General features: G+C 40.7%; 7 protein-coding genes across 14 annotated transcripts; 4 read left to right on the top strand and 3 right to left on the bottom strand.

The window, feature by feature from the left end:
• Window positions 1-29: 29 nt before the first annotated feature.
• Window positions 30-1,055, top strand: LOC113216098 (probable DNA replication complex GINS protein PSF2). The gene is made up of 4 exons (XM_026435820.2): window positions 30-385; window positions 513-621; window positions 697-858; window positions 938-1,055. Exons 1-4 carry the CDS (start codon window positions 141-143, stop codon window positions 980-982), a joined length of 561 nt encoding a protein of 186 aa, XP_026291605.2. The 5' UTR covers window positions 30-140; the 3' UTR covers window positions 983-1,055.
• A 150-nt stretch (window positions 1,056-1,205) lies between these two features.
• On the bottom strand, window positions 1,206-3,211 carry LOC113216096 (cyclin-H). The gene is made up of 6 exons (XM_026435817.2): window positions 3,067-3,211; window positions 2,582-2,778; window positions 2,297-2,498; window positions 1,990-2,221; window positions 1,805-1,916; window positions 1,206-1,727 (listed from the first exon to the last, which is right to left on the bottom strand). The coding sequence occupies exons 1-6, from the start codon at window positions 3,181-3,183 to the stop codon at window positions 1,586-1,588; spliced, it is 1,002 nt and encodes a 333-aa protein (XP_026291602.1). The 5' UTR covers window positions 3,184-3,211; the 3' UTR covers window positions 1,206-1,585.
• Window positions 3,212-3,536: 325 nt separating this feature from the next.
• Window positions 3,537-4,614, top strand: LOC113216100 (frataxin homolog, mitochondrial). The gene is made up of 3 exons (XM_026435822.2): window positions 3,537-3,721; window positions 3,800-3,920; window positions 4,010-4,614. Exons 1-3 carry the CDS (start codon window positions 3,543-3,545, stop codon window positions 4,253-4,255), a joined length of 546 nt encoding a protein of 181 aa, XP_026291607.1. The 5' UTR covers window positions 3,537-3,542; the 3' UTR covers window positions 4,256-4,614.
• Window positions 4,373-8,714, top strand: LOC113216088 (uncharacterized). Of its 2 annotated transcripts, XM_052265062.1 has the most exons (9): window positions 4,373-4,484; window positions 4,795-4,918; window positions 4,991-5,415; window positions 5,500-5,699; window positions 5,784-6,304; window positions 6,388-7,208; window positions 7,296-7,404; window positions 7,483-7,617; window positions 7,689-8,714. In XM_052265062.1, the coding sequence occupies exons 2-9, from the start codon at window positions 4,844-4,846 to the stop codon at window positions 8,394-8,396; spliced, it is 2,994 nt and encodes a 997-aa protein (XP_052121022.1). In that variant the 5' UTR covers window positions 4,373-4,484; window positions 4,795-4,843; the 3' UTR covers window positions 8,397-8,714. The 2 variants fall into 2 exon arrangements, with proteins under 2 accessions (XP_052121022.1, XP_026291588.1); XM_026435803.2 differs by having other exon boundaries at window positions 5,500-6,304.
• On the bottom strand, window positions 8,542-13,347 carry LOC113216090 (DNA ligase 1). 2 transcript variants are annotated; one of them, XM_026435806.2, is made up of 17 exons: window positions 13,196-13,347; window positions 12,941-13,006; window positions 12,577-12,693; window positions 12,358-12,488; window positions 11,865-12,269; window positions 11,560-11,782; window positions 11,303-11,475; window positions 10,989-11,212; window positions 10,773-10,901; window positions 10,564-10,703; window positions 10,279-10,480; window positions 9,966-10,178; window positions 9,659-9,875; window positions 9,340-9,575; window positions 9,058-9,255; window positions 8,868-8,960; window positions 8,542-8,772 (listed from the first exon to the last, which is right to left on the bottom strand). In XM_026435806.2, exons 1-17 carry the CDS (start codon window positions 13,213-13,215, stop codon window positions 8,692-8,694), a joined length of 2,868 nt encoding a protein of 955 aa, XP_026291591.1. In that variant the 5' UTR covers window positions 13,216-13,347; the 3' UTR covers window positions 8,542-8,691. The 2 variants fall into 2 exon arrangements, with proteins under 2 accessions (XP_026291591.1, XP_026291592.1); XM_026435807.2 differs by having other exon boundaries at window positions 12,577-12,690.
• Window positions 13,348-13,519: 172 nt separating this feature from the next.
• On the bottom strand, window positions 13,520-22,161 carry LOC113216087 (uncharacterized). 6 transcript variants are annotated; one of them, XM_052265056.1, is made up of 17 exons: window positions 22,002-22,161; window positions 19,569-19,767; window positions 18,880-19,492; window positions 18,378-18,785; window positions 17,897-18,288; window positions 17,285-17,809; window positions 17,038-17,209; window positions 16,531-16,802; window positions 16,262-16,429; window positions 15,952-16,153; window positions 15,616-15,836; window positions 15,299-15,527; window positions 14,900-15,211; window positions 14,623-14,824; window positions 14,447-14,542; window positions 14,056-14,344; window positions 13,520-13,969 (listed from the first exon to the last, which is right to left on the bottom strand). In XM_052265056.1, exons 2-17 carry the CDS (start codon window positions 19,764-19,766, stop codon window positions 13,844-13,846), a joined length of 4,425 nt encoding a protein of 1,474 aa, XP_052121016.1. In that variant the 5' UTR covers window position 19,767; window positions 22,002-22,161; the 3' UTR covers window positions 13,520-13,843. The 6 variants fall into 6 exon arrangements, with proteins under 6 accessions (XP_052121016.1, XP_052121017.1, XP_052121018.1 ...); XM_052265057.1 differs by lacking the exon at window positions 22,002-22,161 and adding an exon at window positions 21,494-21,675; XM_052265058.1 differs by lacking the exon at window positions 22,002-22,161 and adding an exon at window positions 20,506-20,734.
• Window positions 22,162-22,273: 112 nt separating this feature from the next.
• Window positions 22,274-25,235, top strand: LOC113216097 (neuroguidin). The gene is made up of 7 exons (XM_026435819.2): window positions 22,274-22,437; window positions 22,747-22,893; window positions 22,980-23,094; window positions 23,186-23,467; window positions 23,547-23,724; window positions 23,808-24,001; window positions 24,096-25,235. Exons 1-7 carry the CDS (start codon window positions 22,429-22,431, stop codon window positions 24,116-24,118), a joined length of 948 nt encoding a protein of 315 aa, XP_026291604.1. The 5' UTR covers window positions 22,274-22,428; the 3' UTR covers window positions 24,119-25,235.
• Window positions 25,236-26,113: the final 878 nt, after the last annotated feature.

Below are 26,113 nucleotides of genomic sequence, written 5' to 3'. Positions count from 1 at the left end.
TACAGTCAAGTTGAAGTTGGCAGAAGTGTATCGAAGTACGGCGGGAAAGCGGGCTCCCGGTCCGATGTCCGGCCCAGGGCTTTTGTTTACTTACAGAGAGCAGAGCAAGTTTACATAGGTGCAATTTACTCTTACTCGCAATGGATCCCAGCGAAGTTGAATTCATTGCGGAAAAGGAACTTGTCAGTATTGTTCCCAACTTCACCAACAGTGAGGTGCACCTCATTTCAGGGGACGTTGGCCCCTTTCGTGCTGGATTGCCTGTTAACGTACCTATCTGGATGGCACTTAACCTAAGACAAAGACAGAAGTGTCGTATAATTGCTCCAGACTGGCTAGATGTGGAGAAATTGGAAGCATTGAAAGAGGAAGAGAAATCAAACAGGTAAGACTCGCAGTCTTCGGCTGTCTAAACTGCGTGTCACTTTAGCTTCTTAGGTGTTCTGCAGCCAATTTCCTCATTGACTGCTTTGGTATTTTGTTAATTACTCCACAGGTGTTATATTTTGTAGGTTTTTCACTAAAATGCCCAGTGAGCATTACATGGTCGTTGCTCAGCTCTTATTATCAGCTGTAGATGATGACATTCCCAGAGTGGAGGAAATTCGGATGGCTGTTAAGGTATATGTTCCACCATTGTCGAGAGGTGTTACGTAATACTTTGTTTTTATTTAGAGTGTTAAATTTTGGCCATAGGATTTATGGGATGTAAGAATCTCCAAGCTCAGATCATCAGTTGATACTTTCATTAAGACTGGTGGATCTCATGCACGCTTAGATTATCTGACCACCATGGAAATCAATAGTGTCCGTCCATTGCTGCCACATGCACTTGATTTCATTGATAGACTCCAAAAGGTATTGCAACTTAACCTTTGTTGTTGTTTTTTTTCTTCATTCCTGAGAGTTACCAATCCTAACTGTCTTATTTTATCAGGCATCAGAGGGTGCATCTCGCAGGGACATGGCAAGTCAAGATTAGGCAACTTCTTTTTAAGGCTTTTATGTTATTGTGTAAATTAAATTGTCAACCAATTAAATTATTTTCATCCAAAGAGCCTTTTTTTTTTGGTAAAAATTACCTTATCAGTACATCAGCTAAGTCGAATCATTTTCTCTGTCTACCATTTTAAGCAGATACTTTTAAAAAGATTAATAGGGGGAATTCCTGCAGCTGATAGTCTTGTTGGGGACTAGAGGAGCACTTTTACAGGCCATGTTTGAAAAATTTATTAACAAAATTATGTACAAAACGCTCTTCAAACTTCATTAATAGGCACAAGGGAAGGAACAAGACTTTAAATCATTGGCTATGAATGCTAATTGTAAAACAGAATTTTAACTTAACAAATAATATGTCTCACTTCTTTAATTTGACTTGTCTTTGGTCTTATCCTATCAAAAAATAAGAAGGAAAAAAAAACTTCCTTCAAAGCACTATTTTTATGTTGAAGTGGACTTTAGAGAATTTGTTGAAACAACAAAGATGCACCTCTTAACTTTCAGTTGTGAGGGATCTTCAAACAATATATGGAGTAAAACAGCAGTCTTAAGAATTGATGAAGAAATATTCCAGAAAACACAACTATGAAGCACTAGGCGAAAGTACTCTTGTTATTCCAACAAGTTGATCTTCAGTAGTCCTCTGTTGTCGTGCTATCTTTTCATACTTCACAGCTTCCCTCTCATCCTCATCTTCAAGAAGTTCTTGCATACGCTTTTTATATCTGGAATATAGAAGAGTTACGTAATAAAAATTACTGACTCATTTTTAATATATTTTAAGGAGGAAGTTAACACTTACATGGCACTATCTGGATTGTTTTCTTGGTTCCTACATTTCTCCAACTTCTTATTTAGAGCACCAAAAATATCCCTGTTTACTGTTTCATATGCTTTTACAATCATCCTAATATCTGTGAAATAAACCATCCGTTTTAGTACACGTGCAATTGTTTTTAAATAAATATACACTACACTAAAACTTACTTCTAACTGCATCAATTAATCCAGGTAACTTTTCTGCTCCTGGAGTGCCAAGAAGAGTTCCCGTCACATATGAATCAAGATTTTCTCGGTTGCTACTTGCTGATTGAAGAACGGCAGCCAATGCAACTTGTGAAGGTGGAAACAGAATACATACATCTGTTAAATAGCTACGATCAAGGAAATCATCAATAGCTGGTCTGAGGCGTTCTGGATCGTTAAGTAGGGCTCGTGTCTGAAAAGATATTTGAGATTAGATTATGGTTGCTTAGGATAGAACTATAAAATGGTTTATACATGGTTCTTTTACTTTGATATCAATCAGTAGGCCCTCAACAGGTCTGTATGGATTGTGTACAGTCAGATGGTATTGTAATCTCTGCATCAATAATAACTCATTATTCAAAATTATGTCAGTTGCTTTTTCACGATCACCTTTGACGTTGGCAACAAATTGAGATATTGAAACATTAAATTCTTCCACTTTAGCAGCTAGGTATACACAGGTAACTCTGAAAGATGAGATGGGCAGAAAATATTTCAGACAAAAACAGTTATTTTGAAATAGGAATATAAAACTGAGCAGTTTACTTACAAGATTTCTTTGGGATGATAGTCCATCACAGAATTAAATACATAGAACCTTTTAAAGTAGTGAAATGCTGTTCCAATGACTGCTCGAGGCATGGGAGGAGAGAAACGTTTGCAAAATTCACGCAAATGTGATTCATAACTGTGAACCAAAATCCGTTCTTCGGAAGGTGTAAGGAATATCTCTGCTATTTCCTCGGGCTGTAAAATATAAAATCAGTAAATAAAGATGAAAAATAAGACACATGAAATGATGGTTTGGAAGTTAAAGAAGGCTCGAAGTGGGATTGACAACTGGAGCAGAGACAAAGCTTTCCTAAAATCAAAACCACGAGGAAATCACAAGTGTTCTTGTAAGAAGGTGAGATTTAATTCACTAAAATTAAATTTCACTTTTGACGAACGTCAGAAATTGTCCCAATGAACATGATAATAGAACACAACAACTACTTAGAGGTTAGGGTAATAAGGGCATCTTTTAACACTCACTGGTACATTGGCACCATGTCTTGCGATAAATTTTGCATTCGCCTCTTCACGATATTGTGTTATTTCTGCTTCATTTTTGAATGTCCAGTGTTGAAGTTGTGTGCTTGAAGGAAACATGTTTTTCAAAAAGCGAAATGACCAGAGAATGGATGATAAGAATTGATATGAAAAACTCTCCAATCATTTATGATGGCAAACTCATCGGCACTGAGCAACCGAAGACAATACATCAAAAACAAACATTATTACAGTGTCTGGAGAAAAATTTGGCCAAAATTCCAGAATTGGGTATTGGGAAAAAAACCATTTCAGCTTCCAATTTCTATCGCGTGGACAAAGTATGACAGAGGTGCTCTTGGCACTTTTGATTTTCTTGAAGTTGGATAACTTGCATCTACCTGCAGGTTGCTAAGGTGTTCATCAACGACACAAACAGTTTCGCAGCTTTAGTGTTTTTGACCTAAATATATATTGTCATGCTGCGTAGATTTTTGTGCACGCATAGTTTGCGGTCTTTACGTGAAGTGTCTCCTATATTTCCGAGACATTTGCATAGTAACACTTTACTAAAGCGACTTCTTAGGTTAGAGGAATGCACAACAACTTTACATAGTGGTCTCTATTTACATGTGAGACATTGCTCTCAAACCCCAAGGTAAGAAGTAATTCATTTTCAGGTGTCATGCATTTATGACTCACTATTCTCACTTTTAACTATTTTTTTTACTTTCAGTTTTCCAAACAAAGCCACATTTGAGGAAGTTTGTGCCGAAACGCTTGAATCTTTGACTGAATATTTTGAAGAACTTGTCGAGAGCTCTGATCATCTTGAGAGGGCAGATGTTAACTATAGCGTATGTTTAAAGATTCCTCGTGCTCTTTTGAATGTTCATCTGTTTTCTAACATTTACTAACATTTTGATCTATTTTAAATCTGCTATAGGATGGTGTTCTTACAATTCATTTTGGAGAGCCATATGGTACTTACGTCATAAATCGTCAATCTCCTAATGAACAGATTTGGCTGTCTTCTCCAACAAGTGGTCCTAAGCGCTATGACTACATTCAAGGTGCTTGGGTATACCGCCATGATGGTGTTGGTCTTCATACACTCCTTAGCAGAGAAATAACTAAAATAGTCAAAAAAGAAGTTGATTTTAAGGAGTGCAGTCACAGTCAACAACAATGATATTTTTTTTTTTGTGAGAAGATTTATGTAATATACTGTGATGTTGCCCCCAAAAATGTAGTCATAAAAATTATGTTGGATTTTCCAACTAATAGTAACCGAGGATTTCCTTTACAGAGTCCAATTGTTATACAAATATTATTTTATTAGCTACCTTGTTATAGCAGTCCTGCAAATGTTGTGTCTAGAATATTGTGAGGTGTTTTCTCAGTACACTCTGCAACAATAGGTATTGTAATTTCTTTTCAAATTAATTCAAAAAAGCATGCTACACTTGTGATATATAATTGCTTTTTTTTTATTATTTCCTTCTTAAAAGAATTGTAGAAATAAAACACACATGCACTCGTTTTATATTACACTTTTTGTGCAACTTTTAACAATTTCTATTATAACCCTCCCTCACACAGAAGTTGCTGTTGGCAGACAGACACTAGCACATGCACTCTGATTACGTATCTTGTTTGGCTTGCTAGTACTTCTCATTTTATTGCGTTCTATAAACTAATGTCAAATACACGTGCCTGGCCTGATTCTAGTGAAACAATCCAATTTTCCGAACGGCAATTTTAACGGAACACTGACATCATGGAGGTAATGGAAGAGGGCAATCTCATGGACAGAGTGCGCATTCTGCTCCAAAGGGACATGGCTTACTACCAGGTAATTCTGTCAGTTAAACAAACGAACAACGTCAAAGTCGGAGGTACACCAAACTAGCGGTCTTGTCGATAGGCGAACCAGGCAGTCCTTCATGAAACTTTGTGCCCGGGAGTCGTTGGAGGCTTGTTGGACTTCCCTCACTATGCATCGTTCGCTGCCTACAAGCTGGTGCTGTGGTGGGAGGAGGAGTACCAGGCTGCCTTCCGTAAGCCGTCTGGCCTCCTAGAGCAGGACTCCAACGGGCAGGAGGTGGCCGCCTCCGACCCGTCGCTGGAGCGCGGCTGCGGAGGCGTGGCCAAAACGAGCGCTCCGAAGGAATTCGTCCAGCTGACGGCCGAGTCTGGAGAACAGATCCTAGAGCACCTCCACGCCCTGTCCCAGGAGGCGCTTGACCACGCCGACCTCACCGTCTTGGCCGCGACCTTGGGGGCAGCCGCGTTGCTCCGGTCCTGGCTCTGGTGCTACCACCAGCTGCTCGTCAAGGCCCGACAGGAGGGGTAGGTGAAAGCCACCCGCCTGGTCACTGTCCTGGAGCACTCCGACGATGCCTGACAACAGACCTGGTCCTTCCCTTCCTCCAGGCTCTCCCTACACGCGAGTCAGAAGCAGTTCCACTCCATGGCCGAGGCGCTCGCCGAGCGTCTACTCGACTTGCACTGTCGGCTGCTGTCCCTCTACGTGCTGCAGGACGCCGACTCGTTGCACTGGGAGAACACGCGCCCGTTCTTCGAGGGGGAGCGCGGCTCCGTCACGGTCCAGATGTGGTGGCTGTACATGCAGGGTAAGCAGGGTCGCAGCCGCAGGCTGGCGGTGCAGGACCGCGGGACTTCCCTCTGGGACTGTAGGACCCCCTCCTTTGCCATAGGGACGCGCACTGACCTGTGGAACACGGTGCCGCCGCGCACGGCGCAGCGCGTGTTCGCCGGCATGCTCAACGAGTCGCTCACCATCCTGGTGGCGAGGTACGCCGCGGCCGAGCCGAGCGCGGCGCGCGCCCCGCTGCTCGTCACGGACCTCATCAACATGCTGCTGTGCACGCGCGAGTTGGCCGTGTCCGTGTGCGCGGACGCAGCTGAGCTGGTAGGGCTGACGCAGCGCTCCAAGATCACCCGGGACGTGCACGCCAAGTGTCACGAGCTGCTGACCACGCTCCTCCTGAGGGGCTGCCCGCTCGACGCGCTGCTTCGCGCCATGAGGAAGGGGCTGTGCGGCCCGGGCCCGGCCGGTGCGCCCGCGGGGCCCGCACCCTGGGTACAGCTTGTGTCCCCGCAGTACCTCCGCGGCCGGCCGCGCACCTACCTGGACCTGGAGGACGGCGCCGCCATCTCCCTGGAGTTGGCCGTCCTGCTGGCGCAGCCCCAGCCGTCGTGGCCGCTGCTGTTGCGGGTGGGTTTTTTCTGCCCTGAGGAATCCACTACAAAGTCCGGAGCCCGCTGAACCGTACTGACACCTGCTTTGGGTCCATTCAGGTGCTCATGATGCGGAACTGTCGCGTCGCGGCGCTGTTGTTGCGGCGCCTGATCTGCGGGGAGGGCGACGCCGCCGTCCCGGCCACCCCGACGGGCAAGGCGACTGTCGGCGCCGAGACCCAGGGTGGGGCCGAGTGCGGCCGCTTCCTCTGCAGAGGTGACTGCACGCAGAACGCGGTCGATGGCGTGTCGGCCGCGCAGGTGGAGAAGGCACTGGTGCACGTCATCGCTTGCGTTGGCGGCACCAAGGCGTTGTCCGCCTCTTTGCTGCCCGCCCTCGAGTCGCTGGCCACAAGCGCGGCCGAGACCGCCGCGGCCTCTGCCACGGCGTACATCGGCCCGGTCGTAGAGTGGGGTGGCGCCTTCGACCGGCGGCAGGTGTGGAACCTGCAGCGGCCGCCGTGGATGGACGCGCTCATCACGCCGCTGCAGCCCCTGCTCCAGGCCACCGTCACCACCATCATGGCCTCGGCGCAGGCGGGCGCGTCCACACGCGACCTGCTCCCGCTGGCGCTGACCTGCCTGGCGCAGCTCGCGCCGTGCCTGCCACCCTGGCTGAGCTCCACGGCCTCTGCGGTCGGGGACCTGCTGCCCGCCGACGTGCACCCCGTGGGCGGCTCCCCGCTGCTGCAGGTCGCCCTGGCCGGTCTGTACGAGGCGCTGACGCGCGCCGCCTCCACTGCCGACCACACCCACGGTCACGCATTGGGTGTGCACGCGGCCGCGGCCGCAGGCCAACTGGCAGAGGCCCTTTGTCGCGTGGACGAGGACGAATCGCTACGACCCGGCATACAGGAGTTCCTTCACGCCGCCCAGGAATAGTGAGTTGCGCTGAGCTGTGCGGGTGGCTTTGGAGCGGAGTGCTATGGTCTTTCGCCGTTGAGCACTTATTTTCTTCCTTGTTCTAGTACGGGGACTGATACATGGGATTGGCGAGCAGTCGAGGAGTCCCTGCCAACAGCTGAATTACTTGTGTCCAAGATACTTCTTACGAACGATGGCCGTCAGGCTCTCAAAGTGAGCCAGTGCAGTTCTTGCGAAAGCTTTAATTTTCTTGTATATCAAATGTGCTCTATTCCTATCTATTTCTCTCAGGTCATGTATCAATACATGCAACAGAATGCTACGTGGACTTTGGCAGCAATTGGTCGTGCAGGAGATTACATAGTGATTCCCCCCCGGCCCTTACTTCACACTATGTTTCACATAGGTAACCGCCAATTTGATCAGGTAAAGTTTTGATGAGATTATTATTTTGGGGAAAGTTTGAACATCTGATAATCTGAACTGATTTTCTACAGTTTTTGGCGGGGACCTGGTCCCCAGACTGGTCCACTTTACTTCAAGCCCCGCTTGGTCTCACTAGAGAGAAGGTGTGGAAGCAGCTTCAAAAAAGATCAGAGTTCTCTGATTACAAGTCAGATCCAAAGCAGCTTAGTCAGCATGATGCTATTGTGGTTGAGAAAATGACAGAAATGTTTATGCATGAAGAACTCAACTCTATCTCCACTACTGTAATGAACCAAAATTCTCCCTCAAAAGATGTCATACAGAAGAGTAAAAGATTATCAGCCCAACAAGTTATAATGGAAAACACATTGGTTTCTGATGTGCCCCAAGCAGAGCCTGGTTCTAAAACCAAACCCAAAATACACGAAGAGAAAGAGTCTCATCAGTCTAACAAGAGTAAAGGTGAACCAAACCAAGCTGATAATCCTCTGGAGACCGATGCAGAAAGAAATATTTCATCACTACCAACACCAACAGATAATCAAAGAGGAAAGGGAGAAAAATCAAAGAAAGACAAAGTGTCTAGTGGCGATGAAGTAAAGAAAAATAGTGCATTAAATGAAGAGACACCTAGAGTATCCTCTGAAACTAGCCTAAAAAATTGTTCCCAAACTTCAAGTGTTTCAAAAGTAGAAACTTCAACAACAGGTTTGAAAAAGTCAAGCAAAGAACATTCATCCAAGCCACCAAAAACCAAAGATAAAGGTCTCAAAGAATGATAAATGTAACCACACACAGGAAATGGAGTTAACGTAAGACACATACCGGTAAATGTATTGCATATTTGCTGAAACAATGAATACCTTCATACAATAATGGGTGGTGGAAAAGTACCAAGCAACTGGAAAAGAATTTGTACTATAATTGAATTTAGATGTACTTGCTTATAGTTTAATTAATGTGAACAATAAAGTTAATAAATTAATTTTGAGTGCAAATAAAATACTTATTCTAGAATTGCATTTAAAATGTATGAAACTGTAAAATTGATTACACGCCTCTATTTGATGAGTGTTAATAAAAGTCTTCTTCATCTACCTCCTTTGCACTGGCCTGATTCTTGATCTGATCTTGATTGAGATACAAATCCGCTACCTGAAAAGGGATTAAAAGTGTATGATAGACATAGACATCTTCAATGTTCTCATAGCACCTTAAAATGCAACAAAATAAAAATCTAAAGTAAATACCTGTCTAGCAGAGGTGGCGTTTTCAACAGACTTGTCTTCCCTTATTCGTAGGAAACGCGGGAAACGAAGAGAAATACCCTTTTCGGGATCAACCTATTTTTGTTTAGAAATAGAAATACCGTTTAAAATTAGTGTTAACAATTCGCAATCTATTATAAAAAGCGATTTTGTAAACAAAATATGTACATACAATTCCAATAGCTGCTCTGTGAGCAGGAGAAAGAGAGAGATCAGCACATTTGATTTCCCAAACTTGAACTGCATCAAACCAATGGTCAGGCTCATGGCTGGTATCATATCTGTAGTATGGACGAGATTTAGGAATCACATGTTTTTTCAAGAACTCTGTGTGTTCTGTTAGAGATTCATCGCTAAATCCTGTTCCAATCTGCAGGTTAACAAGAAAAAGGGTATCAAAATCTGTTGAAGATTATTTAAAAGAGCTACAATTATTGTTTCCCCAAGATTTTACCTTGCATATACTTTGATATTCTTCATTTTCAGAGTCATAGCAGGCAAGAAGGAAACCTCCATAAGTTCCAGTACGCTTTCCGCGCCCTAAGTAGCCCCCAATCACAACGACATCTAAAGTGTCGCCACACCCTTCAAGATAATCCTTTTTAAGCTTTAGCCAATTTCTTGATCGTTTTGCAATTTCATAGGTTGCTTCTTCCTCTAGAGTTTTAACCATTAAACCTTCACAGTTACCTAAAAACAAAAGATTAATTTGTATAGTATTACAAAATATATAATACAAAATGAAGCAGTACATTTTATTCGTGGTCACAAACCTTTCACAGATTCCTCAAGATACTCTTGGACTTCTTCCATGGTAGTGACATCTACACTAGAAGCAAATTTGAATTGCTCATCAACTTCTTTGAAATTTTCCCGGAGTAATTTCCTTCGTTCCTGCAGTGTCTTTCTCACCAATGGCTCTCCATTAAAGTAGAGTAAATCAAACATGAAAACACATACATGAACTTTAATGTCATCTTCATTGGCATCCTAGAAAATAGACAAACAGAGATAGAATAAAAACATAACCATCCTACTTTATGACCAAAAATTAATATTAGGTTGATCACAAGTTCAAACCTTTCTTTTTCTAGTGCTGAGAATTTGGAAGGGAAGAATTTGCTGTTTTTCCTTATCAAATGCTACAGCTTCAGAGTCAAGCACAAAAGATTTCACATTGTCTCCGAGGCACTTCCTAGTTGCCAGTCTTGAAATAATATCAGGGTACTTGGATGTATTGTTTTCTTGATTTCTACTGTAAATTGAAACTTTTCCATTTTCGTCCATATGAATCTGGGGAGAAAAAAAGAATTCAATTTTTTTTTTCCTGTTTGCTCTGTTTTGTTTTTTTGCTTTCTGATGATTGTAAAAGAACCATTATTCTTCAACTCACCTGTGCTCTTTCTCCATCATACTTCCACTCACAAGTGAATTTCAATCCATCAAACCTTGTGAGTACTTCCTGGACTCCCTTGGTTGGATGTGCCAACATGGGTTGCAATGGAATTCCAGGAGTCAAGTGACAATGTTCTGGTAGACTTTTAATTCCACCTTCCAGCAGAACAGGAATTATTTTATCATAATTCGGGCATTCACTGTAATTACAAAAATATTAGAGTAGAAATTAAATATGAATAACAACTTACTTCTTTAAAATTCAACACATAGGATTGGTTACCAATAGGTTGTTTTCAGAATCAAAGCTTGGTCGTTTACAGCCGATTTGAAACTTTCTGTGCTCATGCCCTTACAAGCATTTATTATCTCAGGTGGGTAGCTTTGTGCTGGCGGGGTCATTGTGCAAGCCTGGCCTAAAGCCTGCAAACATAACTTCATTAGTTTCTGAAGTATAAAAATTACTGTAGAAATATAAGATTAGTTGCCTACCTGTAAGACAGACTGTTCAGCAAGCCCAATACGCAACTTTCCTGCAAGGGAGCGAATTAGAAACCTCGCTTCAACCTGACGACAAGCCACAAACATAGCCTGGACCTTGTCCACTTTCTTTGATTGAGACTAAACATGAAGAAAGAAGAACAAAGGATATTAGAGCTAAAGCATCAAATTGAAGTAAAAAAACACTCTGTAGAAATTATAACAAACCTCTTTGCCAGACATAAGCGCAATATCTTTCAATTTATCATAAACAGCCCGAACAGTTAATTTTGTAGGTTGAAACATCATTCGTTGATTGCTTTTACTACGCTCAGCTACAATTCCAAGGTCGCCAGTATCTTTAGCATCAGTTTTAATTTGAGCAAGTGTTCTACCAGTGGTTTGTGCTATAGCCTTCATCAAAAACTGGTCAGCTATTCCAAGTTCAAGGCCTGCCAAAAAGATGTAAGGTGAAGTATGCCCTGACAAGAAGATTTTAGACTCTGATAGATATCAATCAATCTTAAGATCTACAAGCTTACCTTCATAAGCTGGGGCAAGTTTATTGAGGCAAAGGTACACAGATGGAAGAAGATCTTCAGGAGACAAAACTATCACAGAGCGGAAATAGTTTGCTAGAATTTCAACTATTTTAAGGCGAGCAGTGATACTCTCAATGGCCTCCATAGTCTTTGCTAGTGCCATGTAGGGTACTCTAAGAAATAAATTAATATAAATTGAATGCATAACTGAACACATTTTTTGCAATATGTATGAAATAAAATTTCAATAAGCATACTTTTCGCCTTTTTTCCAGCAGGCATCATCAATGGGATGATATGATGGTCCTGATGCTGGATTGAAATCAGATTCTGGGCCACTACTTTTACAAGAGAGCAGAGTTTTTGTAGATTGATTGGTGCCTACTTTCTTCTCAGAGGGAGTGGTGTCCTTAGAAGAGTCAGTTGGTTTGTCTTCATCGTTACTGCCGACTTCTTTCTTATCAGAAGTAGTGACTGTAGCTGGAAACCGTACATAAATTATTTTTTTTAAATGTGTAAAGATAAAAAATGTTCAAAAATTCAGAAGATGAAAAATGCTTACTAAAGAAGCTGTGGACAGATGGTTTAGGAGTTTTTGGTGAAGACTTGGAAACACGTTTGGGTGTTTTAGAACCAGTTTCTTTGGAACCTTTAGGGGATTTCTTTTTATCAGCAGTTTTTGGAGTTTTGGGACTATGGCTTTTCTCCTTGCTTTTTGGATCAATTTCTTCAGTGGTTTGTTTAGTTAAATTTGATTTTCCTGAAGAATCTCCATCTTCAGAATCAGAAACCTCCATTTTCAAAGTAAAATCATCCTTACTGTTGCTGTCTTCACATTCCGTACTGACTACAGGCTGGGAAGTCTTTCCATCAGTGGTTGTATCAGAATCATTACCACCTTTCAATATTTTAGCAATAGCAGGATGAAGTTTGGTACGATCAATATTCGGGTCCTTTGTTACAGGAGCTGTCAATTACAAAGATATAAAGATCTAAGAATGTTGGGAAATATGTGCGACAAATAGCAGTAAACATAGTCTCGTATCTTCACTTGCCTGTCATTTTTTTCATAACTTTCCTGGAAGGTGACCCTGATTTCCGATCAGATGTGCTTGGTAAAGTAATATTTGTTTCAGACGATTTATCCTCCTCCTTAACAGATATTTCTGGCTTCTGAGATTCATTACTAAAATTATCAAAGCAAAAAAAAGTTGTAAAAATGATAATAGCTTAGTTGCATCTTTCTAAAAGAATGCAGCAAAAAAGATAGTCACCTAGTATCTTCATCACTGTCACTTATTGCTCGCTTTCTACTTCGTTTCTTTCCTTTGATAGGCGAATCTTCAGAATCTGAGATGCTCTTCACGGGAGCACTACTGCCACCTTTGCTGCTATATGCCATGGACAAAATTGGAACTTGTAAAGGGTAACGACAAGGCTCAAGTAAAGCATTCCAATGTTTGAAAATGCTTGAAAAGTAGCATGTTGTATACTGAGGAATATATAGGGTATTCACTCTAGAATGTTGTAACCCTCTCAAAAACCGGTAAACTCCTACTGACTTAAAATTTCCTGTGACTAAGAATAGTGTCGACATTTTAACTTGAGAAGATTGATAAGATACTGTTAACGACCTACCACTTCTCATCCTCAGGTTGTATAATGTTCTCCTTTTTCTGCAAAGGTTGTCGCGAGAAAAACGACCTGAAAAACACGAAAATTTAGAAATAACAACATCTAGAAATTACAAAATTATAGTATCAAGAATTAATTGTCTCATTTCATTTTTTAAGGTTATTGGCTTTTGGAGTCGTATAGAATTAATATAAACATTGACATGCACGATCGACAAAGATGACGCAGTATCCAAACGGAGAATATAAATAAACTTACGTAATTGACTTCTGTGACATGTTTCCTGTCTAAACTTCACGAGCTACAATAAACAAAGCCAGCTGTCGCTTTAATTGTCGCTTATCCAGGATTCCTGTATCAGGAATTCCCGCCATAAGCATCGTATGACTAGCCTCAAAAAGGGTGTCATTGCGATTGTAGTTTCCTATCGCGTTGGCTAACGGCTGTGGCCTGTGACGAGGCTAGGGCTAGAACCCGTTGCAGGCCGAAATTACTCGTAAAAATCAGAAATCGTCTTTTTTTTTTTGAGGGAATTTTTTAACGAAGGAAGATAGAAGGAAAAGGTGCTTTAATAATACAAAGTTTATGCGGGCACTGTCATTATTATTGTGAATCAAAGTTCCTTTGAGCACATGCAAATATATATATAACAGCGTACAAATTTAACATGACAAAAAATTCATGTAAATTTCACAAATAAACAATATACAAATAACAGTTCTAAATTATTCTCCCCAAAAGACTCACAGCAATCTTACCCCCTAATTGCTTTCTTAGAAACCTAATAACTAACAATAACATTATCATTTACAAAACTGTACAGTGTGAGTCCAAACAAATGGTATATTTTCATGAATAGTACATGAATGAATGAACAATAATCATAACAATAATATCAAGTTACTATTAAATGCACTTCTGTCTTAGAATCACAATACAATTGTACAACCTTATTGCATGTCCTAATTTTAGTTTCATGTTATGAACTAACTCAGTTTGAGTGAGCATTAGTAATGCCTCTCCATCAACATCCTGCAACAAATGTATAATAACATATAAATGATCCTATATTTAAGAAATCAATACTATGTGATTCATATGTATTTAATCTGACTCACCTGCTCTTTAAACACTCTTCCATAAACTTCTAGACAAGGTATTGATGACAAAAACTCAAGAACATCTTCAATTGTCCAGGATTGAGGGTTCACAGCATCTCTTATCATAGGTGAATCATGCAGGGGCTGTGAATGCTTCACCCATAATGCTGGTCTACCAGGGCCTGACTCCAGCTGGTATCCAGGATCAACAACAGACCGTTCTAATTCTGATTGAAGCTTCTGCTGCATACTCAAAATTAAAGATGGCTTGTTTCCAAACTCATCATCTTCATCTGATAATCTTTGCCTGCAAATAGCCAAAGTTAGACACAACAAAGTTAAATTGTATTTGATTTTGCAGTAAATTTCTTCAATCAATTATTTGACAGTAATCAAACAATTGGTTTACCTCTTCACTTCTCTATCTTCTCCATCATTCAGAAGACGTTTCCATCTAGGTGGCCGAGTCATGGGCTTCCTATAGTCTCCCTTTTCTGAATGTGATCTAAAACAGAAGGCAATTTTATTAAACTTGAAATTTAGTTTTGCTTCTTTGTATATGTGAACACATGGCGGTTAACTTACAAATTAGGAGATTCTTCAAGACCTAAGCTGTCATTGCCACTTGTCATTCTGTCAGGTAAATGAGCATCTTTGTGGAGATTTTCAGGTGCGTAAGGGCAGTTTTGAGGAGTGATATGACAAGAATATCTAGACCCTTTGATATGGCCTTCACCTTTGCACCCTGGAATGCCGCACCTTGCTGTAACTTTCATATCTTCTTCACCTACAACAAACATTAACATTGTTAGTTACTGACCACACAATTCAAAACTACAAGGAGATTGTAAAATATTCTTACTCAGAGGAGGCTCTAATGGGTGCTTTGTTTCTAGACACCATCCTGCTGGGTGAATATCTGGGCTATCATCATCAACCCAATAACTGTATTGATCTGGCCAGCCATCAAAACGAATGCGAATAGTGTGATCACGTACATCATCAACTGTTGCTACTCGAATGAGATGAGGTACTCTCTTATCAACAGCTTCAAGACGCATACCACGTCGGAAACCATTGGCAGATCTTTGTTTGAAAGCCCTAGCTGGTGCTGCCTGGGTTTTTGTTTCTTTAAGATATTTGTCCCATGAGAACACACTTGGATCTTTGTACTCTGTGAAATAAATTGCGGACAAGAGGGTTCATAAAGAAAATTCAAAAAAATGTAAAGCCAGTTATACTGTACTTGAAAGTGACTTACGGTTTGGAGGAGTTAATGTAACTCCATGATCTCGGCACCATCCAATGGGGTGAACATAAGGTGATGATGGGTCAGCCCAGTAATCATACATATCATCCCATGAGTCAAAGTGAATTAAACACCGCCCATCAACAACATCGGATATAGATGCAACACAAACTAGGGATGAGTTTTTTTTATCAACTGCTTCTAGTTTCATTCCTGTTCTAAAGCTGTTTGGACAAACACTCTAAAAGAGAAAAAATAAAGAGAAAAGCATTTAGATAGATATGATTGATAGCACATTTTTCAAAGAAACAAAAAGTTGTAGCACTTACACTTGCAGAGCTTTTATTGCTGAAAAGAATTTTAGGTGCAGCTATTGCTTTGCATGACTTGAGATAAGAAGTCCAGTTAAATGTTTGGTATCCTTTAGGTGGTGTTAATGGGCGCCCATTCTTCTCACACCAACCTGGTTGGAATATTTCTGGTGAATCAGCATTCACCCAAAAATCGTAATTATCTGGGTACCCGTCAAAGTGTAATCTTAGGCGATAACCTGTCAAAGAAAAGGCCATTTATAATCTAACAAGACTAAAAAAAAGAAATTTCAAACACATATTTAGCAATAATGTTCATTCGACTATCCCTTGTTAATTAAAATGACCACATACCTTTCACTTCAGCAACAGTTAAGACACAGAAACAAGCTGGATGCTCAGGATCTATACCTTCTAGTTTCATTCCAGCTTTGAAGCCATTTTTACCAAATGGGAAAGGGTCTTTGAATAGCTTAGAGGGCGCTGCTTTAGCTTTAACCATATCGAGATACTTAGACCAAGTAAAATTAGATGTTGCTTTATGCTTGGAAAATTTCTGAAATAGGTAATGTTGAGAAAAAGCTGTTAGAAATTGTATTACAGCACAATAAAAACAGGGTTATCACCAAACAAGAATTGTTCTACATAATAATAAACTACATACTTTTCCTGCATCATCATGGAGTCCATCAATTTGCTGTTGAGACTTATCAGAATTAAAGCTAGGCGAGGGAGATATAGGCATGTTTGAATCCATGGATACAGGATCCTCGACACTGTCATCCCCATCTGACATACTTTCTTGAGTGGTTGTTTTGAACTTCTTCATAAGCTGAACACACAAAAAAATGAAGGTTTTATAATAAATGAATACTCCTCAAATGAGAAAAAAATGAAAAACAACATAGCAGTAAATAGCAATTTAAGCAATACCTTGGACACAATTTGGGGTGTGCCACTTTTCCCATCATTGTCTTGTGATGCTTGCTCTGCCTTTTCTCTTGCTTGTCTTTGAGCTTCAAGACGGCGCTTTTTCCGTCTTAAACGTAATGCTCTCAAGTCCTGTTCACGTCTGTACTGCCAAGCCTTTTTGACAGTAAATGCCGCTGAGCACGCTTGAGTGCAAAAACGATCACTGAGAAATTCTGATGCCAAACCATATACATTGCATGTCTCACAGCAGTATACTTCATCGGAAGCCACATCTGTAATAGAGGTGAAAGGTTTCAAATCACTAATCATTCCTAGCACACAGCTACAACGGAACCTCGTTTGTACAAAATCATCAGTACGCGGGAACCTTATGTTGTAAGCGTTGTAAACGCACTACAACATGAAATTTTCAGTAAAATTTTGCTTTGACTCAGCAACAATTTATGTTATAACAGGGCTTAATGCACTATGGAGGATTCAAAGTGAAAGTCACTTTTCTCTTCTTACCTTTTTTCTCTTTTATGTCTGGGTTGGGCTTGCATTCCACACTACTGTTGCTGCCCTCATCTATCATGAGACCTTCACTGTCTGAATTTGTGTCCTTATCAGTTCCTTTCTTTCCTGACTTGTCATCGTCATCACTTACCATTTCCATCAAACCAAACTCATTCATGCGGAACTGAAATCATACCAAATTTAATTAAAACTAGTGCTACTTCTTAGTATAGAAAAGAAACATTATTCCTAGTACTACCTTCAAGTTGCTTCCAGGAAGGAGCCCAACCCCATTTTTCCATTCTAAAGCAGCAGAAGCATCAAATTCATCAAAAGATGAAGGAGTTAAAGGTGAGATTGGACAATCAAGTGAGTCTTTTGTGTCAGAATTCAATGCATCCATACTGTCATTTCCAATTTCAGGAACTTCAGTCTTAATTTCAGGTTTTTTATTGGTCTGTGGCTTTAAAATTGATTTCACTCCGACTTTAGTGGGAGGCTTGGCTGTCTTAGGAGATGATGTTGTCGCAGCAGGATTCCTCAAAAGTGACTGCCCTTTGGAGGATGGGTTTGCCTTTGTCAGTAGCTTTGGAGAGGTCTTTTTCAACAAGGGCTTCTGTGAATTTACAGACGTTTTGGGGCTACATTCCAACTGAGACGTGTTGGCAGTGGTTGCTGGTCCATCGTCTGGAACTTGCTGTATTTTTATATCGTCTTCTGGATTATCTGTCATTGTAATTGTATATCTATGATGAGGGGGTTCATTTGGAGGAGAATTTGCAAGCTGAAAAATGAAAAGAATACAGTGTAAATTCATCAATGAAACTTAATAGATTTTACATTAATTAATGACACTGGCAGAAGGACTTACATCACCCTCTTCACAAAAGAGATTGATTGGAGAGGCAGGACTTTCATTGTGTGTCTCTTCCTGGTTTAACAGCTCAGTAGTTTTGCCTTGAACTTTTGACTCAGCTACACTACTTTCTGAAATTGCTAAGTCGAAGCAGTTATCAGCTTGAATAGATGGGCCTTCATTTCTGATGGAACCGCCAGATAAAAGAAGCGAATTGATGTCAATGACCTCATTCATTGAGCTAGACTGTTTAGACACCTCTACTGTTTGGTCTTGCGTGGCAGAATCTACTGAATTTTCACTACTTCTTGGAGTCACTGATTGTTTGGGCCGTTCAGCAGCAAGGTCAGATCCATCATTCACATGAATTCTCTCAACGCGTGGATTCTTCTGCCCTATTTTAGAACCTATGGTAAAGATTAAAAGTTGAATAACATATTTTAGAAAGAGGTGCTAGTGAGATATATGTTAACAAGAGTTAAGCTCAATACTTTACCTGGGAATGAAGCACTACCAGGCTGAATGTGGCCATTGGCTATGGTTAGGTTTATGAAACCTTGAGATGAGTTTATGGAGGAAGAATTTGAAACAGATACCCCCATAGGCATTAAAACCTTTGGCTGATTAATGGAAGTTGATACTCCTTCAACAGAGGGTACTACAGTTCCATCCTTACGAATAGATAATGTTTGAACAGATTTGCCTTGAAGAACATTAACTGCAGTGCTATTAATTATTTTTGTTGAATATTGAGGGTTTGTGCTAAGCTTCAAACCACTGGAAACTAATTCTGAGCCTGCTTGGACAGTTATAGAGTTGCTTCCAGCTACAATCTTTGGCATCATTGAAACTGGAGTAAAAATCATTTTCTGTTGATTTGATGGCACAATGTTGGAAACAGAAACTGTAAATAATACAAGAAAATAAATTGGAAATTGAAGCTATTAATTCACAGATGGATAAAAGCTACAGTAAATGGATTAAAGTAAAATACAAACCTGGATAAACAACATTCACATCAGGTTTAACATTTGACTTGAGAACCTGATAAGTTACAGGAGATTTTACTTGCCCAACTGCTTGCCCAACAGAAGATACAGGTAAATAAGTAGCTGTAGGCGATTGAGTATTTTGCCCACTTGACTGGACTACAGGGGCTTGGATTGTCAAGTACTGGCTTTGGGGTGATGAACTTGCACCACTGCTAGATTGAGCAAGTACAGGGGTGCGTATTGTTACATATTGCGGCTGCACTTGAGTGTTTAATGCGGCTGAACTTTGTTGTGTTTTGGATACAATTGGGGCCTGAATTGTAACATATTGCTGTTGCTGGACAGGGGCTGCCTGATTAGAACCAGAAACACTTTGCAGAGCATACAGCTGCTGATTGGAGAGGGCTAAAGTTGTGTTAGCAACTTTAGGCAGTGTTATTATGTGTGGCTGAGAGGTCTGGGTGTTAGAGGTTTGAGAAACAGACCTAATAGGCCCTTGAATTGTCACAAAGCCTGATTGGTTTCCTGGGGGCAATGATATGTTTCCACTTGGAGCTGTAGATATTTTGGAGCCAGTAGTGATCAAGTTGCCTGATCTGCTTACAACAGGCACTATTTGCTGCAAAGTAAAACAGAAATAGAGAAAATACTTGCAACATGTGATGAAATGAACGTGAGTGGGGTATTTTATTTACCTCTCTTTGCTGCATTTTCAGGTATACCACAGGGTAGCCTCTACCATTAGCTGTAGTTGTGGCAACACTAGGAGATGATACAGGTCCTCGTGTTAAAATAGGTCTTACTATTTGCCCAGAAGGAGATTGTAATGTTCCACTGACACTGATTTCCCTGCCTCCCTCGTTCTGGGACAGCTGATGGGGAGAAGCATTCATTCTGGAAAGAGGCATAAAAAAATATTATCAGCAAAAGAACAAAGATGGTAAACAATTTCCATTTTGGAGATAAGAAATAATATCAAAAATAATTCTGAGAAGAGAACAGCACATTTAGGGAATATAATGTAACTGATACAGAATACTTAAAAAATAAAGAGAAAGCAACAGCAATTAGATTATAAAATATTGACAGTAGTAGTGCAGGCACATATAACTTTGACAGTTTAAAGTAAAATGTGTGGACTGTAAAGTTACAAAAAAAGGAAATAAAACAAAGACAAATGATACAAATTTTCTGAAAACTAAATGGTTGGTTTGCAACACCTGCCTGCAGGCAGGAAGAAACTGGGAGAATCTTGAGACCACTCTCTAATTTTCCTAAAGGACAGTCAGAGAAAGTGTGGAAACGCAAGAAACATGATGTACTAACTAACAAATGTCAAGGAGTGATGTAGCAGGTGATTGACTCGCTACGCAAAGAGACGCATAGGGCTTTCAAGAAAGGAAAGTAAAGTGAAAAGTAACCACAGTGCCTTTAGCAGACACGGTGAAGGTGTACCGGTGACGACATTTACGTACGAGAAGCCTTACACCTCGACAACAACCTCCCCGCGAAGTCAAGGATAGAATAAGACCAACAAATGTAACTACTTCATGGTCAAGGGGGTGAAATTACATTTAGTTTTAGTTACTCTCTCTATTTTAACAATTTCGAACTAGTACGTGCAAAATTTACCTTCAGATCATGAGGCAACGCGCCTACGGCCGAAATCAAGAGAAGGAAGGCCGTGAGATTTAAGGCACTACTTTTGAGCGCGAGAGGTAAGTGGTTGATGTTTTACTATCCATACAGCGTTAACAAAGTAACAGAAGATCCAAGGAGGGAAGAGTAACAGGCAAAAACATTTCTAGAATGGCCAAAGCAAAATAATCTACAGGAAAACACCCCCTTTCCTCAGACTACGTAAGAATCAACAGCGTCAACGGCAAAGTTCTTTTAAATCACAAGAAGTAAGGCCAACATGACGAACTCAAAATGTAACCCACACGGCGGAGGCGGAAGTTCTCAGGAAAGACAACACAACAACAAAACAACTTGACGCCGAACTTCGCAAAGCCAAGGGTGAACTCAAAGTTCGAATCTGTCTCGAAACCGGCTTCATAGTCTGTGGTTGGGAAAATGGTAAAAGGGTCGTACTTAAGAAGGAAAACAAAGATACACATTTTATCTTCGGACATGTCTTGTATCTATCAGTGTTACCAGCGAACCATATCAGCTGTTACGAATAACATACAACATTAAGGCGTGCTTGCGAGTTTGGAAATAATTTTCGGACATGAAGTGTAACACATTTGTAAGAAAACACATGAAACACGAAACCACATGATCTGAACTGTAGAACACAGAATGATTTGCTTGCACGAACGTCTAGCTGTCAAGAGCAATACAAAATTAAAATAGGAGAAGGAGCCCACTACGCCAAATGGTTCTCGAGGTGTGTTCGTTTCAGAACGGCGATAAAAGATATTCCAACGTAAAAACTGATGAAAATTCATTGACAACACAGGTTGAAGACCACAAAACTTATTACATTAACAATTCTGCAAGTGAAATAAACAGGACTTGGAGAAACATTAGCTATAAACGCACGAGCGTGCAACTCTGCAACAAGGCAAAGATTAGCGCCACAACCACTAGAGAAATAACCCAAAAGTCGGCGTACCTCACAAAGAGACCCTTATCACGGGTTCCAAGTTCACAGCACAAGCCTAAAACCTCCGTTCTCCCGGAGGAAAGGGTGGAAACAGCATCAACTCGCGTACAATATCAGTTTGCCGTAATACAAACTTCTTCACTCGAAACCTTCAAACGCATACACAAATACACTGCCAAAGCGCTGTCGACGAAGAAAGCGCGCAACTGCGCATGATCGAACCTAAGCCCGGCCCACTATACCCCCCACCACGTAGAAATGGACCAATCAGCTGCGAGATAGATGAAATCCCATTCATGGTTGCAACCACACGATCGTTTCGGAGGAAAAACACCCGCCGTGTAAAAGGCAAGTTAAGGATGTGATATTAGGTAATCTAAATGCGAACGAAATAGTGCTGAATATAAATAACATGTTGTAAAAGAATGTAGTATCCATGACACAGACAGCGGGAGACAACACCTTGAAGAACATACGATAAATTGAAATATTTGCGTTCAAAGAGGCGTCTGCTTACCTTGCCTTTTGCCTAGAACTTTGCACGGCACAGGTCCGTTTAGATAACTCTTGAATTTTCAGCCGTCTGTTATCCCCTTACGTGCGCCACTTCACTTTACGTCTCACTGGCAGTAACCACAACACACCCGTTTAGTCGTGACTGGAATTTGCTTCAAGTCGAAGGTGCAACCTTCCTCGCTCCTCTCCGTCGGCAATGAATGAGGAACTGTTGCACAGCCTGGCAATCCCTGCGCCTTTGGGAAAAATCACGGGTCGTCTGCTGTCGATTTCTCGACAGGACAGGACCACGAGAGCGGCTGCTTGCCCGCTTCGCGTGCGTTCGTGTTTACATTCGAACTTGTTTCTAATTTTTGGCCGAATATTTTTATATTCATCCCCAACAATTATTCTGGACGAACTAGGCTTCGTTTCTAACGCCATTCAAAATGGTGCAGGTGGGTACTGATTCTAAAATATTGTTGAAGTGTGTCGCCAAGGTGTCGCTACACGCCGTCTGTCTGCTCGTGTTCTGCTGTGGTCTGCTAGGTCCAACCCAACCTCTTTAAAACATTTTAGCCCATAGGGTTGACATAATTGTACTAGTTTTAGTTGAAATTTAATCACGGATCCCTGCATGGATTCACTTTTATTGAGGATCTGGCGTTAGGACAGGAAGATTTGTCAATTTTTATTCCTATTCAAATTTTAAAAGTACGTGTATTCTTCTAGGATTGTTGGTATTTTATAAACATTCTCTTCTCTAGGCTGCGGCAGTTGAGGAAATGGTAGAACAAGATTTACCTCAGGCAATGCAACTTCTGAGTGAGATGAATCAAAGTGTTGAATCTGTGACAAAGCTTGTTGACAATATGTTAAGTCAAGTGAAGAAGGGGGAGATGTCAACTGATTCTGTGAGCAATTTTAAATTTGTCTGGTATTATTATGATTTTGAAATGTTAGTCATGCGTGTCTTATTCAACTTTGTTCATATTTCCAGGGTTTGAGCTTTCTTGAAATGAAATACCATATGTTGCTAAGCTACCTCATCAACATTACATATGTAGTGTTGCGGAAGGTATCTGGAAATAAAATTGAGAATGACCCTGCAATTGGTAAGTTCTAATCATTTAAAAAATTATAGGATTGGGTTATTTCTTAAGATCAGGTTCGTTTTCACTCTTTTTGTTTTCCCTTTTCTCTTAGACCGCCTGGTTGAGATAAGAACAGTGCTTGAGCGTATTCGACCTATTGATCATAAACTTAAGTATCAAATAGATAAGTTAGTCAAAGCAGCTGTCACTGGACAGACTGATGCCAATGATCCTAGCCAGTTTCGTGCAAATCCTGAGAACTTTGCTAACAAGTTGGGAGAATCTGATGAGGACAGTGGAAGTGGAGATGATTCTGATGATGAAAACTCAGAAAGCAAGGATAAAAAGAAGTCTGGTGTCTATGTCCCTCCCAAACTTGCAGCTGTGCACTATGGTATGTGTGACTATAATAAATGTGTATAAAATTGGACATTATGGCATGTATGCTTGTTATGAATACATTTTTCCCACAGATGGTGATGAGACAACAATGTCCAGACAACAAAAGCAGTTAGAAAGGGCCAAAAAACGAGCTTTGCAGAGCTCTGTCATGCAGGAGTTAAGAGAGGAGTATATGGACACGCCAACAGAAATATCACAGGCTACAGCTACTCAAACTGTATTATCTCGTCAACACAGAGAACGGGAAGAGTATGTATAAAATTGTATTTAACAGAAACTTCAAATTCTCTTAATTTTTTAAAGTTTAATCTATGACCATCTCATTGTTGCAGGTATGAAGAAACCTATTTCACTCGCTTACCTGTCAGCAAACAGCAGAAGCACAAGTCTCGCCGTCTTACCACTCTTGGTACTCTTGGAGATGACTTAACTAGGTTTGGTGACATAAGTGTCTTGGAAGGTGGCTCTGGAACTTCAGCAAACCCAAAAAAGAGGAAATCATCAGCTGCTAAGGGAAAAAAGAAAGGTAACTCAATTTTGAACCATGTTTATATCGCTAATGAAATTTTACACGTCAGAACAGTGGGTTATTTTTTATATCTATTTCTATTGTCTTTCAGGAAAGAAGAGGAAGCTCCATTGAAACATTCTCAATTAATACAAATAGAGCTGAAATCACACCTTCTGAAGATTTTTTTTTTAAATATTCTGTTCTTCTTTGTTTTTGCTTTCTGTTTTCTTTTTTTGTTTGAATGTTTTGTAATATTCATCTTTTGTAATTTATTTTCCGCCCTAATTTCTGCAATATTTTTCTTTGGAGTAATGAGGGCTTAATTTATGCAATAAGGTAGGATGTAGGTTTATTATTTACATTAACCCATGGGAAACGTGAATGTATATTGCTTCAGTGTTGTGTAGTTTTAAATTGAAAGGTGGGATATTGAATGAATCATCCACTACTTCATAATTTTAGATATTTGCTCTGTTTCAACATCAATACGATGTTACAGTTCTAATTTTTTGAAATCAGTGCTGCCCGAACATAGATTTGAAGGCATCGTATGTACAAGATGTTATCTTATTCTAAGATTCATCCTAAATCCTGGTGATTTCCATAAGACTGATTCGTGGGTACTACTTGCTGAATTTAATCTCAAAAATGTAGGAAATACTCACCTTTGTGTACATACAACAAACAATTGAATTTCTCATGTTCCCTTTTTTTCTGATTTTGATCGAACATTGTGATATTGATAACTTGCTCTTGACTCTTGAGCTGCAATAACTGCCACATATGCCTTGGACAATTTCAACCGCCATATTTTTGTACTCTTTATTCAACAACCCCAGAATTGTATATTGGTCTATTTTGTGTAACCTCTAACCCACTGAGGTTTACTTGTATAATCATTTGTGTAATGTATGTACTTCTGTATTTTGTTTTATGTCATATTTGATTTGGTTTTTTTTTTTTTGGGGGGGGGGGGGAGGGGATTAGGGTCTTAATACCATTTATGTTAAAAAGGTCAAAATTTATTTTAATTGTATTTTTCTATGCAAGAATAGACTTAAAGAATTTCGTTAAGACCCAAGCCAAAACAAAAACATATATTGGGTACATGTACACCAATTGCAATAAATTACTGCATTATGCATTAGTTTTTGATTCTTGAATTGATATAATCTCTTCAAAATTATATTTTGTAACTGAAGCAAAAACCTTCCTTTGTGAACCTGGGAATAAAAAAATATCTTCTTAATTCCAATTGTAGTCTTTTATAAAACATCCCTCAATTTGATAAGGTTCAGAGATGGTGAATTGGGTTGTCTAAACAATTCAGTATCAGAAAATCTTAATACAACACACTTAAGACTTAAGGCTAAATGTTATCACAATAGATGCAAAATACAATGGTAAATTACATTGTACTTTCTCAGAGATTGTACATAAGTAAATGCAGTTGATACGAAAATAAAAGGGAACAGAATTACAAAGCGCACAAAACAACCATGTGTTTGAACATAAAGTAATTTACAATAGGGCACCAGGACAGACCGCTGTAGTTCTGCCGCCGAGCGAGATTGCTTCTGAAATTCTTGGAGACTACATCAAATGACACATCCGTTCTCTTCGATTCGCGAGGCTCGGTCTATCGGAAGGTACCCACAGAGTACCTTAACATGATACGTTTTCCGAGCTACCAACGAAAACCTATTTGAGATCATTTCTGACTTGTGCACCCTGAGACCGAAGCGAGAGTTCTCCCTGAGGTTCTCCCCAAGTCCGGACCTGCTCGATCATCGATGTTGAGATCTGTCCACAGGTTCGAGACCATTTCGCCCATTTTCCTCCAAGACTTGCCTCGGGGGTGCGCCCAAATGAGAGTCTGCCCCAACCGTTTTTATACTGTCCAAGACGCAGTCGGGTAGCGCTGCCGCGGCGGCCACGGGAGGGGTCGGAGAGGTGGGTCCGCCTGCGCCAGGGTCGCGGCTGCCCTGAGAGGGCCCTGCGGACGCGTCCACGGCGCGGGGCCTCTGCGCAGCGATGCCCTCCTCAACGGAGGACGCCGCTGCCGGTGCAACGCAGGAGGGTTGCGGGGAAAGGGCTACTGCGAGAGCGGCGGGGGCGGGGGTGGCA

The sequence above is a fragment of the Frankliniella occidentalis genome, unplaced genomic scaffold, assembly GCF_000697945.3.
Source record: "Frankliniella occidentalis isolate FOCC.00 unplaced genomic scaffold, Focc_3.1 Scaffold23, whole genome shotgun sequence".
NCBI lineage: Eukaryota > Metazoa > Arthropoda > Insecta > Thysanoptera > Thripidae > Frankliniella > Frankliniella occidentalis.
The sequence above is the reverse complement of the archived record's forward strand: the minus strand, read 5'-3'. Positions and strand labels throughout refer to the sequence as shown.